Source organism: Metopolophium dirhodum, chromosome 1, assembly GCF_019925205.1.
Source record: "Metopolophium dirhodum isolate CAU chromosome 1, ASM1992520v1, whole genome shotgun sequence".
Classification (NCBI taxonomy): Eukaryota; Metazoa; Arthropoda; class Insecta; order Hemiptera; family Aphididae; genus Metopolophium; species Metopolophium dirhodum.
Window position 1 is genome coordinate 85817419 of NC_083560.1, and position 13787 is coordinate 85831205.

The 13787-nt window shown below is 24.0% G+C and overlaps 1 protein-coding gene across 3 annotated transcripts; it reads left to right on the forward strand.

Moving 5' to 3' along the window:
* Window positions 1-5110: 5110 nt before the first annotated feature.
* LOC132935654 (uncharacterized) lies at window positions 5111-13724 on the forward strand. Of its 3 annotated transcripts, none has more exons than XM_061002253.1 (4): window positions 5111-5181; window positions 10525-10674; window positions 13136-13235; window positions 13389-13724. In XM_061002253.1, exons 2-4 carry the CDS (start codon window positions 10566-10568, stop codon window positions 13552-13554), a joined length of 375 nt encoding a protein of 124 aa, XP_060858236.1. In that variant the 5' UTR covers window positions 5111-5181; window positions 10525-10565; the 3' UTR covers window positions 13555-13724. The 3 variants fall into 3 exon arrangements, with proteins under 3 accessions (XP_060858236.1, XP_060858238.1, XP_060858237.1); XM_061002255.1 differs by having other exon boundaries at window positions 13139-13235; XM_061002254.1 differs by having other exon boundaries at window positions 5127-5181; window positions 10557-10674.
* The last annotated feature ends 63 nt before the right edge of the window (window positions 13725-13787 follow it).

Consider the following 13787-nt stretch of genomic DNA (forward strand, 5'->3'; position numbering starts at 1 on the left):
TACGTTCTCATATATTTTTTGTCGTACCGGAGTTAACCAGGGCTTGGAAACGTTTTAATAACGTTATGATTGTAACGTAATATTTGACAAAAAAACGATTGCAATTTGTAAACGTAATTATAACGGAAAGCAATAATCAAAAATAAATACCGTAAAACCAGACATAACGATGAACAAAATTACCTATACGGCTATACATCATTAAACAAAGCATAACGCAAAACGTAATTTATAGAATATAATTAAACGAAAAATAACGCAAAACGTAATTTATAGAATATCATTAAACGAAAAATAACGCAAAACGTAATTTATAGAATATCATTAAACGAAAAATAACGCAAAACGTAATTTATAGATTATTATTAAACGAAAAATAACGCAAAACGTAATTTATAGAATATCATTAAACGAAAAATAACGCAAAACGTAATTTATAGAATATCATTAAACGAAAAATAACGCAAAACGTAATTTATAGATTATTATTAAACGAAAAATAACGCAAAACGTAATTTATAGAATATAATTAAACGAAAAATAACGCAAAACGTAATTTATAGAATATCATTAAACGAAAAATAACGCAAAACGTAATTTATAGAATATCATTAAACGAAAAATAACGCAAAACGTAATTTATAGAATATCATTAAACGAAAAATAACGCAAAATGTAATTTATAGAATATAATTAAACGAAAAATAACGCAAAACGTAATTTATAGAATATCATTAAACGAAAAATAACGCAAAACGTAATTTATAGAATATCATTGAACGAAAAACAACGCAAAACGAAATATTTTAAAATCTATTTATTTAAAAGGTCTATTGGTTTCGTAGAAACATTCATTTCGTGCAATCTAAGAATTGATTATATCATGTTCCGTATCCGTGCCATTATTCATACCCACATTAGTTATTATTTTTAAATTTAATATTAGGTATTAACACTATTTTAAATAACGATAAACGCAAAACTTGTACAACGTTTTAGTTCTGAATAATGATAAACGCAAAACTTGGATAACGTTTTAATTCTGAATAACGATTAACGCAAAGTTGAATAACGTTTTAATTCTAAATAACGATACACGCAAAAATTGTGTAATGTTTTAATTGTAAATAACATAAAACGGATTTTATTTTCAAATCCAAGCTCTGGAGTTAACTAATAGAGATTAAACATTATTTATTCTAAAAAAATTATTTTGTTTTTAAGAGATAATTTTAAATAACCAAAGGAGGAACTCAGTCTAAGAAACATTATAAATATACCACGTGTCGACGTGAGGCTAAAAAAATAAAATAATAAATAATATTATGGCGACAAATGTATCTATTAGAACATTAGGTACAAATGTCGCTATTATTGTTATAAATTATTATATTATTAATTAAACAAGGTCTTACTGCTCTTTTACTGTTCCGTACTTCCACTGTTACAGTTTAATATACTTTATCGAGCAAGTATATTACAAAAATTATAAATAAAACTGTTCCTACCTAATGTATGAAGTACAATATTTATAATATGTTCATCTCTAATGGTATGTAAATAATAATAATTTAAAGCCTAACATGTATTGGATAATAATAAAAACATCACTAATAAAATATATTTTAAATTATTTGTTGTACATAATATTATAGTTGTTAATTGTTATTAGGTATTTTCCCTTTCATCAAATGTCACACTAAAATATTGATGTGGTTCTTCCTGTTATAATCTGTCAAAGTTTAATAAAAGTCTGAATGTAACTCTTTAAATAATCATAAATGCGTCAGTTATTAACCAGTAGATGGCGTATATGTCTTTTAAAATACGAATATTAATATTATTATTATCATAAAAATAGGTAGGTAGTACCATATCGTATATCTTTAAATGTGTCATAATTGTACAGTATAGTATTTCAGTTTACATTTTATTTTCGAAACCAAACGATGAATGTGTTAAGAATTTTATTAACACAAAAATAAATTAGATAATAGTAAACATAATAAAATAATATACTTAGAAATAAAGGTTGACAAAACGTCTCCTCTCAGAATCGTATTTTGACGTCCATACTCCATAGTATATTAATTTATACAATGATGAACATATATTTCATCAATAAATTCAAATATAAATACATCTAATGTACTATTCAATGACGAAGTACACTCAATACTTTTTACACGGCAGAATGACCCCCCTGTTTTCTTAAACTTCTTTTCGTAGGAACCTAGAAAAAAAAATGTGTCACATTACTGTAGCAGTCGGGTGTTACGTTCAGGTGCAGAAACTATAAAAATTAATTGAACAATTTTTTTTATACAGTATATTCCAAATTCCAATTACCTAATATTACTGTATCGCTGATTTTACTTTATAATAAAATTATAAATATTTTTTTCAATCTTGGCTACAATGAATAACATCATTTTTACATTACAGTATTTTTTATAGTCATAATAAAATACAATTTGTGTTACAGATACATAGGTACAAATAAAATTCCACAAACTCATCAACTGCGAAAGAAGTTTCACTTCTAACGCGAGTACACGTGACACACACACACACAATTATGTTAGTAACTATATAGACTAGCTAATATAAATACAATAATATTCTGATTTCTGATTAAAAAAAAAACGTGTTTTTGGAAGTAGTCTCTGTATTGGTAAATGGTAATATATTATATTAATATGTACAATGCAATTCTATTTCGATTTTTGGGACTCGAGACACAAAATACAATGAGTGTGTTTAGCTATTTCGTATTTCCTTGTAGGTAGTGTCTTATTTGTCGATGGGATACTACCTACACCCTATATATTTTGCAAACAATAATTTATCATCTACCTACCTAGTATATAAATACATTATTTTATTTAATGTTTAATGACTTATATAATAATAAAAATAATTTTTTAATATATTTTTACAGGGCTGCATAAACAATTAATCAATTTAATGATTCACTAAAATGTAATTAGCCTTTGTATAATGTTTAAGGGACCACTAGCTCACTATTAAAATTGAATGTTTACCTATGCGACTGTGCAATCAGGATTTAATTGTTTATTTATGACTATGAGTATTCGTTTTAGCAATACCAACCAATTTATAACTGTTATATTGCTGTTATAAAATATAAAGGTAGGAACTAAAATAATTTTAATTTGTTTGGGTCCACTATAAATTACTAATTATCAGTTTTGTCTTAAATTTTAATAAGCATATACCGTTAGTTAATATGTCAATTTATTCAAACCAGTGAAATATACCTTAAAACAAAAGTAATGTGATTCATAATTTACTCTAGATCATATAGGTGTTTTGAAAATTGTTTGGTGCAGAGCAGTTTATTTTTATTTTTGACTCCAAAAAGCAACAATTATTGATACAATATTCTACTATAAATCTTTTAAATAAGAAAAAAAATCATACACATTATTGTAAAAACAATACATTTATTACTTCACTCAGAATCTAAAAAATAAGTACCAAAGTTCCTAGTTTAAAACATGAGTTTGACGCCCAAAACAGCGTTGACGTGCAGCCTCTTATGATGAAATATTCAAATGTCACAGAATGTCATATTGAGGTTTTAGATGTTATAATTTATTTAGTTTTTCATGAAAACTATCTTATAATGAAAATTAACTTACTTACAACTTACTGTTGTAATATATTTAAATTATGGCACTACTGTTCATATTCGTTTAATGGCGAGTGATACCGAGACTTAAATAAAAAAAAATTATCAAATAACTTACCTTATTAAACATTTCATATGGTGAATTTAATTTTAAAATTAACAAACACTATGAAAGTTTATAATCCAGTGACCCAAGTGTAATAATATATATAAAGTATACTTATTTTCATAGATGACAATCTAACTTTGAATTATTGAAGAAAGTACCTAATACTTATTAAATTGTTATGATATCAAAACTTTTAAAGTCAATTACGTATTCAAGTGTTTATATTTCCATTAACCTAGTTAATATCTTATTATAATATTATAATAATAATTAGCGTCTGACTCACAAACTATCCGTAGGGAATTAAACGACATTGACGACATTACGTTTATTACATTATTTAATACATTTTCTTCGAAAACTTATTCTATTGTTCTTAAAACATTTTAATTATTTGCATAACTCAATTATTTAATTCATAAGACAAGATAGATAAAATTACATTTTAATCCAACTTTAGATACGTAGTTTACTAATTACTATTCTTAGATAAGATAGGTATTACTATCAATCAATAATAATTATAATTATTAATTTAAATTATATCTGTACTGGCTATACTATATAATTTCATTCGAAAGCCAATTTTTAGGGGGACTCAATTTAATACAGTGTTAACAAACTCATATACATTCAACATTTCCAATAACAGATGGCTGAAAATCAAAAAGGTCGAACAATTTAATATAAACTTATAGTAAATATTTTTATAAATATAGTTTTCCCAGTTTAAATAGATCTAATATTGTATATTTTTAATTTTTTCTTTGAAATTAATTGATATACAGCGTTATGTGTAAGTCACAAGTGTAAAAACCAAAATACATTTTTTACGATTTATTTAATAAATATATAATTTAAAATAAATTAATACTAATTTTCTACAAATTATTGCAATAATGCATTTTTAAATTTAATTTATTTAAGATGATTACTACAAAAACGAATACCACGTTATGTTAAAGTATAAAATAATTATTTTGCTTTGTATTTTAACTTATTTAATTAACCCATATTCGATATAAATAAATAGTTAATATTTATGTTCTTTCATTTTTTCTCATATAATATTGTTATTATACACTATTTGTATAGATTGTTAATTATTATTATGTATTTTACTCTATATTTATAAATAAATATATATATTTTTTATATTTGTATTTTAGCTTGAATTGATTAAATATTTATTATAAACATCGGAGAAACTAAATAACATATAATTCGTTATTATTACGTGTGGCCCAAATCAGAAGAGGAGTTTGCGCTTACAAGGCTTGTTGGGTGATTTTTCCACCCTTCGCTCGGCGGTTCTTCCGTATAAAAGCAGAAATTGTCATAATATTGTTCAGAATCCACTCAGTATACTTCATACTCTTACGTTCATCGTTTTCCATCGTCTATAATCATCTTAAAAGTAAGTTTTTATGCTATAATTTTTTTAATATAGGACGTATAATAAATAAACGGATTTCATATTATACATATTACGTTTACTAATACTTATAATTTTAGTTTTATATTATAATAAGTATTTAAAATTAAAATAATATTATCTAGGTAAGTACGTCATTTATTTATTTTGATCATATTATAACATGTACCTATTAAGAATTTGACAATATTCTTATTAAAAATTAAACTATATAACTTTTAACATAAAATATTAAGATTTTTTACACAAAAGATTAACGTTTCAATGTCTTTTGTAAAAATAAAAAAATGCTTATGAAATCATTAATATATTTAAAAATATATAATTATCATACTAATGATAAATAATAAAAATACAATTTAACATATTTACTAGTAACCCTAGGTTAGTTTCAATAAAAATATTCGTTATATGTTTTGTTGATTTATAAAATACCTTTCCAGTAATAGTTATAATACACTCCAATGTAACATAGATAAACTTACCAAATTTCATATTGAACTAATTAAATAAACTCAATAAACAATTATTTTAAGGGCAATTATAAAATAAGGGCATACGAATAACGGTTATACATGTAATTAGCTTATAATATTAATTAAATAACCTAAATAAGTGTAAGCAGCGTCATCGAAAAAAAACTATACATATTACGTAAACGTGATATTATGTAGGTAGCATTAACAATATTTAACACGATTATGTTATACTATTTTTAAGTTTTATTTATATTTTATTTCTAAGATTTGACAAATTAATACAAGATTCCTTATAAGTTTTTCAACCTTTAACAAAACAATTTTGCCGGAAAGTCACATTCATTTTTTATGAACGCTTGAAGTTTTTTATGACATTGGATATTCATCCGCAAACTAACCATTTTCCTTCAATTAACGTTTGATATTTTATTGTTATTTAATAACTAATAACTGTAAATAATTTAAATATTCACCAAATATTAATTTTGTAATTTTAAATGATACAGTTTTTAAAATATTTCGACTTTATTTTAGATTTTATTTTAAAATTATTGATAAATTTTTTTTTTTGTGTAAAAGTTTTAAATTTCTATACAAGGCTCCTAATACATTTTTGTTATAGCTATTTAAAATATTAAAAATGTATATCCATGATAATTATTTTAATAATATTTTAAGTTTAAATGTTGACAAAATGAAATTAGTAAAAATCACGAAAATGTTCTCATTTTGTTTTTTAATGAAAATGTATTAAATTTTAAATTTTTTTATTTTTATAGCTAAGACTTGAAAATGTAATACAATGTATGAGGATACTGAAACCAAAAAATCAAAAAATATATAAACTAGATATTATTATACTTATTGACATTTTAAGTTAGAATTTAGACAACGTTCGATATTTGAACAGAAAATAACAATTTAAATTATTTAGTAGTAAAAATTTTCATGGGGATTTGAAACTTTCAAGTTTATTTCTATATTTTATAATATACGCGATGACAATTTCAAAACATTTAGGTTAGTTTGATGATATTGCCTATTTATAGTTGCGTGTAACTAATAGTAGAACAAATTACTATAGGTACCTATTAATAATGGTAATGAGTACTGAGTAGGTACATTGATATGATATAAGGCTGACAGTCGTCTCTGCTTAGAATCCCTTTTCGTATGCAATGATTTATCAGTTGAATCATATTAATTACATTCATTACAGTGACCAACTCAATCACGAGATACACTTGGATCCTACTCTACAGCAAATTGGTTACATACTGTCCCTACTTTTCTATCTAAATGTATAGGAGTGTAAAATATGTTTTATACTATTAAACGAAAGGGTATAGTATTTTACATTTTTTTTTATTAGAAGAAAAAAAGTTGTAAATACTTTGCCGTAATACGTAGTACAAAATATTATGTTTTATACATTTTTTTTAGATTTTTTAAAATAATTTAATAGGTATTGATGTATTAGTTAAATACTTAAATTACACTATTTTATAATAAAAAAAGCGGGTAAGTGGATGTCGCTCTGCTGTACAGTAGGTTACAAGTGGGACAATGTATAATGGATTGTATTAAATTTGAAATCAATGATATAATATCATTGTATAAGAATAACGATTCTGAGCGGAGACGGTTTATCAGTCTGGATTTTTTAAATTTTTATTATTTATTACAGCCTTTAAGTAAAATTAATATTATAATATTAAAATTTGTTATTCGTTGCTACGGTGATATACAAATCGTTTGAAAATAAAATCCCATTTTAAGCGGTTTTTCGTAATTTGTCAGTAGTTTTTCTCGTGGCATTAAATAACTATTGAGAAAATCCTAACCTAACCTCTCTAAAGTACCATCTTGATCCAATTTGCTAAAAGATAAGGTACTATATTATGTTGAAATCGAAGCACTCCTTCTGGTAGACATTTTGTACACAGGATAAAATAAATTTAAAAAAATAAACACCATCGAAAACCATCTAAAAATGATAAAGTTATTTTTAATCGTAGTTTGTTTTTTGTTGGAGATTTTTTTCAAAATGTATTAATGGTCTATACGATAATATTTGTCTCACATTAGGTAGTCAAATGTATTATAGGATTTTGATGATTGTTGAATAATAACAATTACATACATACAATTCATAAAATACATAAAATCCATACATATTATACAATAGTAAAACAAATTAATAAAGTAACTAAGGGTTTTTGTCTTTTACTTGATTAAATACTATAAATTAAGCTAAAGTTTATTATTTTATTTTAATCTTATATTATAAGCTTTTACTTACAGTGGTTATTAGCTAAAATTACTTTAAGTCCATTGTTTTTTTATAAATACACCTTATAAATTATACAAATTTAGTTAAAAATAACAGCTAAGAATTTATATCAATATAAATAATGATAATCCATAAATTAAATTCCGTGAGCTCCTTTCAAAGTATAAATCATTATATAAAACGATGTAAAATATTTTCATTATTATTTGTTATTTTTTTTTTACTAAAAATTCACTTAATAAACAAACCATAATCACTTTATAAAACTAAAACATTATTATTTAATTGTTTCAATGTTTAATAACGGGCTATGTTGAATATAAATCGTACAAATAAAAGACATAGAAATAAATTCATTCAGACATAATTCAATTGATAATTTTTTTTTATTTAAAATAACCATTGGAATCAGTAGTCACTGTTTTTGAATAGATTTATTATATTATATTTATTACATATTATATTTATTTGTATAAATATAGAATATTATCATGCAAAAATGAATAAATACGGTTAATTAATACAACAGAACGGTTTAGAGATATTAAATTTGGTTGAGTAGATAGACAAAAGTGGCCACGATGATTTGATTTTGATTTTGATAGTCAGGGTTCCGATTCGTTCAATGTTTCCACAATATTGATAAATGTTTACTTTTTAAACATTCGAACGTTGGTTTTTATATCAATAAAAATAAATAAATACATATTTTAAGCAATAATCTATACCTAATTTTAAAAATTGAACTCTACAAATAAATACTAATTGTTATTTAAAGATTTCCTTTACTCTTATATATACCAAAACAATAATAATAAAATTACAATATACAATTTTTTATTCAATATACAGCTATTTTAATAATAACATTTTTTTTTAACTCGGCATAAAAATAAATTGCATACATTTATGGTTTAAATAATACAATGCATTTTAATTTTTAAGTATAATTTAATACAAATAATTGCATTTGACGTTTTTATTTTTTTGTTAGAATTTTGAATATATTTTTTAGGAACCAATCTTACTTTAACTTAAACTGATGATCATGGCTTCAGTTATTGAAAACTAAAAATAATATTAATATAAAGATAGTATAAATATGATGTATTATTTCCTAAAATAAGGGGAAACATGATACTCGAGTTAAATAAATTATATAAATTAATTCTCTTGGGTATGAATTATTTTAAATTATGAACCAATGATTTTATTAGTCACCTATTTGTAACTTATTACTACCAACACAAAACTCATATTATAGTACTTCCTAGTTCCAACTGATAATAATAAAAAAAAAAAAATGACAGATATGACAAATAATTATTTTGCATATTTTCGAGTTTCGTTATATAATGAAATTATTTTAGAAAAATGGACTACTAAAAAACTGTATACCTATTTGACATAAAGAAACTAATAAAATATAATTTTAAACATATACCTACTTATCTTTATCAACAATAATTTTAAGTTTAGTTTGGTTGCAAATTTAAATTTAATAACAAAATTCCTAGACGTCCGAGCACCTAACTAACTCATATTGTTTGAACACACTATTCAGTTGATTTGTCCAGGAAATTCACGCTGACCGAGGAAAATTTAAAGTCGAATTCTCTTCTTCATTTGCCAACACATTATTCTATGGATAACTAATATTATGAATAACTATAAAGGTTTTGGTGTAATAGCTGCTAGGTGTAACGCTTTGTTATACCCATAAGTATACACGCCAAACATACATTATCGGTCATTATGTAAACACATTATTATGTTAACGACAGCTATTGTTTTAAAGTAATGCGAACTACTGGAATGTGTTCTAAGATGAATTTCATAAATAACTACTAAATATTCCAGGTTAACTCCTAAACACTATATTATTTTAATTTTAATTTTAATGTGTATGTATATGTTAATATAACCGATCGGTAATAAATCGTAAAAAAATAATAGGTACCTTTTGAATATAATATGTATAATAATATTACATATATGACTGCATTTCTATGAAATAATTGTTTTGTATGATATTTAATAGTTCCTGACTACTGTTTTTATGTATAATGACGCATAATACATTAATACACTACGTAGGTGTACAGCTTTACATTATGTTTTTGTTCGTTTCTAAAACCATGCGTTAACGAAGAAAATAAATTAAGACTCAAATGGAAATAAATATGCAATATTTACGCGGCTAGGTAGGTAGGTAATTTTACAACATTATAAGTTTGATAATAACCTAATAGCTGTGGAAGTTTAAATAGCATTCGTAATAGTATCGCTTTTGTAAAACTGATAGTACAAACATAAAACTAATAAAAGCCCATATCTTACTAACTATATTGAATAATATAAAATATTATTATACATCATCAATCTTAATTTATACTAAATTTGTTTCTAATTTAAATATGTTAATAAAATAATTTTATATATTATAATGTTTACTGAATATAATATATACAAACATATTACATTTGTATCTTGTGCCTATACAGTATACATACCTATGTATTATAATATTATGACTTCATTTTTATTTTACAGATTTATTAGAAATATTTTTTTTTTAATTCTAGAAATTAAAAATGAAGTACTTCGTTACCATTTTTATGGTTTTCCATATATCTCTAATTTTGCTACAAAAGACGTCAACTGCATCACCCCTGGATAACTACTTGGATAAAGATTCACTTGGTAAGTATAGAATTATTTCTTTTTTAACTGATTAGGATAAAAGTTTAAAAACAATAAATATTTAGCTTGTTTGAAATTCAACATTAATACCACAAGTTCACTTATTAAAGTGAATGTCAAAAACGTTAATAATAAAAGATTTATTTTTTAAATTAATATTTCTAGTATATTAGGTATGCGTTTGGTATATATTAAAAAAAAAACTATTCATAAAAACACTGCTATCTTCAACAACAAGGTAATAAGTCTCAAAATAGATTATTTAAATTTTGAAATGTACGCTAAAGAGAAAAGATAACTCCCTTAACGAATATCATCGAGTAAAAATATTATTTTATTGTTATTAGAAACATGCCTTGACTACTAAGTTAATGGCTGGTTTTAGTACTTGCAATGTTTATTATATTAATATATATATACATTTTTTTAAACAATTTGTTTTTACAAAAATGTATGCATTTTAATTTATATTGTAAGAAGAAATGTTCGCTTAAAAAAATGTCTTTGTCTTCACAAATCTCTTATTTTGATAAATAGTTTTGTAATCAGCCCAAATATTTTTTTCTAATATTATGCAAACTTCAATATTAACAACCCACCTTGTTAAACAGACACCAAAATAATCTGAGTAAAATAAAATTATTGAAAATTTATTGCTATAAATATTACATTAGTACATATTTTGTCATGTTTGTGCTTGAAGCATATAATAATTAATTGTAAATCACAAGGAATATCAATATTAATAAACTATAATTCAATCTATACCTATATAATATTAAGTAATATTATTAAGATATTTATGTAAGTAATTCAATAAATATATTCAATTTAATAGTGTTTTAAACTATATATTTTTTATTTTTATTTTATTGATCATTGAGCCCGGCAACTATGGCCATTAGCTGTTTATTTGTTTGTAGGGGAGGATACTGTTGGTTGGTAAACACATGTGTAGTTTTGGTAGATTTTCAAATAAGCGCCCGTAGGGATCTGCCATGCCCGGTTGGGGGATGGCGGCACTTGTTCTCCGGACACCGTGACTTGCCCGAAGAAAAATGCCACCCGTGAACCGAGGTTTGATCCAGCGCCGGTGTGCGTCACAACCGACGCCATAGTCCGCTCGGCCACTCCGTTCCCAAACTATATATTATATTATAATAATAATTAATAAGACATATAATAGGTACCTATACAATGACTTACACATTAGCTTTTATTATTAACAGCCTACGCGTGATATTTACGAGATACTTACGATTTACATTTTATACCTCTATATTAGAGTCCTTTTACTAAATGTCAGTTCCTTGGTCTAACTTCAACTGATTCAACTAACTAATATACTTAGCATCAATTTTGATTTTGTGTACTCCTTTTCTATACAATAATTAAACAAGTCTAGATTGTCTAGTGCGTTTTTTTATATAAATTGTTTGATGATTAACTACCTACTATACTACATAATATGATATGAAAATCATATTCAAAATTTACCATGCAATATTAATATTTTTGAGAATATATTTTATGAACATATTATAAACTCAAAACCAGTACTACGGTCTATAAAAAAGGGTCAAAACAATTTTAATAATACGGCTTCCTCAACCCTTGGTTATTGTGGCCTAAATAAGATATAATATTATTTTACAATATTTTTGAATAGTACAAAAATAACTTAGTAAAATTAGTTACCCAATCTTTCAAATAAATTATATAATAGTTGTTATGTGCAGCCGTGCAGGTGATAGGTATACAATGTACATATTATACTGTTAATAAATATAATAGGTATATATTGATCATTTCATTGTTTGATATGATACAACATAATACTACGGTTTACTAGTTAATTGAGTTTTTTAGAATATTGTAATATTTTACCTTAAAAATATATACAAGTGAATCTAAAAAAGTTGCAATAGTCAAGATGTATTACCTATTACAACATTTTTAATAATATGTGATTTTGGCAGAGTAATCAAAACAAACATGTCTTGACAAGGCGTTTTAAAGTTCAGATGTAGATAATTATTAACATTTTGTGATCAAATTCGATACAAGGTAAAAATATAATCCAACATAAGCATGTAAGATTCTATGGAAATTAATATTTATGAACTTAAAACTAAACAGGTACAAATAGTGTAAAGGTATACAAATAAGGCTTATCTACAATGTATAATCATATTATATAGTTATTATTATATTATTTTGTAGCTTTTCTACTTAAAAACTGAAAATTTGATTTAATTAATTAATGAAATTATAATATATTTATGTATATCAAATATAATATTACAGTCGGTACGTATAATATATTTGTATAGCAGTACAATTCTGTCAAACTTTTAACGCTGAAAAATGTTACTTTTTTCAACATATTTCTATTATTAATGTATTTAAGAAGTATAACACAAAAAAACAATTTATAGGTATACTTTTATTTTTGATTTAGAAGAAAATGGAGTTGAACTATTGACAGACATAGAAGAATACATGGATAAGGATGCAGAAGACAATGGATCCGCTTTAGACTTTCCTGATGTACAAAAAAGGTTAGAAAAAACATTACTATAATACATCGTTAAAATTATTAAAATATAATTTTTCCATTAAATTAATAATGTTATATAAAATCAAAAAACAATTTTTATGAAAGTAAAATAATATTAAAAATGTTCTGTTTTATCTATTTTTTATTGAACAAGGAAACTATCGTCTCATAGAATATTCCGTAGATATTGTGTGCCAAGAGGAGAAAACTGCGACCACAGGCCCAAATACTGCTGTAACAGTAGTTCCTGTCGTTGCAATCTTTGGGGAGTAAATTGCAAATGTCAAAGAATGGGATTCTTTCAGAGATGGGGAAAGTAAATAAGTTCTAATGACTAATTTCAAAGTAAATTGTTTCAAAAATAACTCAGTCTACAAAACCAAAGATTATCTTTTTGCTTTTATTTCAACAGTGTAATAAAATACAATTATATTTGATTGTCATTTATTGTGTTTTATTTACAATAAAATGAATACCCGATAGTCTACAATTGATTGTTTTTCATAAAAGTTACTCAGCTTTTATGGTTATATTATTACAATACTACCTATAT

Bases quoted from the DNA above. Each gene is read 5' to 3' on its own strand.
- LOC132935654 (XM_061002253.1), top strand. From the start codon at position 10,566: ATGAAGTACTTCGTTACCATTTTTATGGTTTTCCATATATCTCTAATT. The intron at 10,675-13,135 runs GTAAGTATAGAA...TTTTTGATTTAG, and splicing joins CTTGGATAAAGATTCACTTG to AAGAAAATGGAGTTGAACTA. The intron at 13,236-13,388 runs GTTAGAAAAAAC...TTATTGAACAAG, and splicing joins TTTCCTGATGTACAAAAAAG to GAAACTATCGTCTCATAGAA.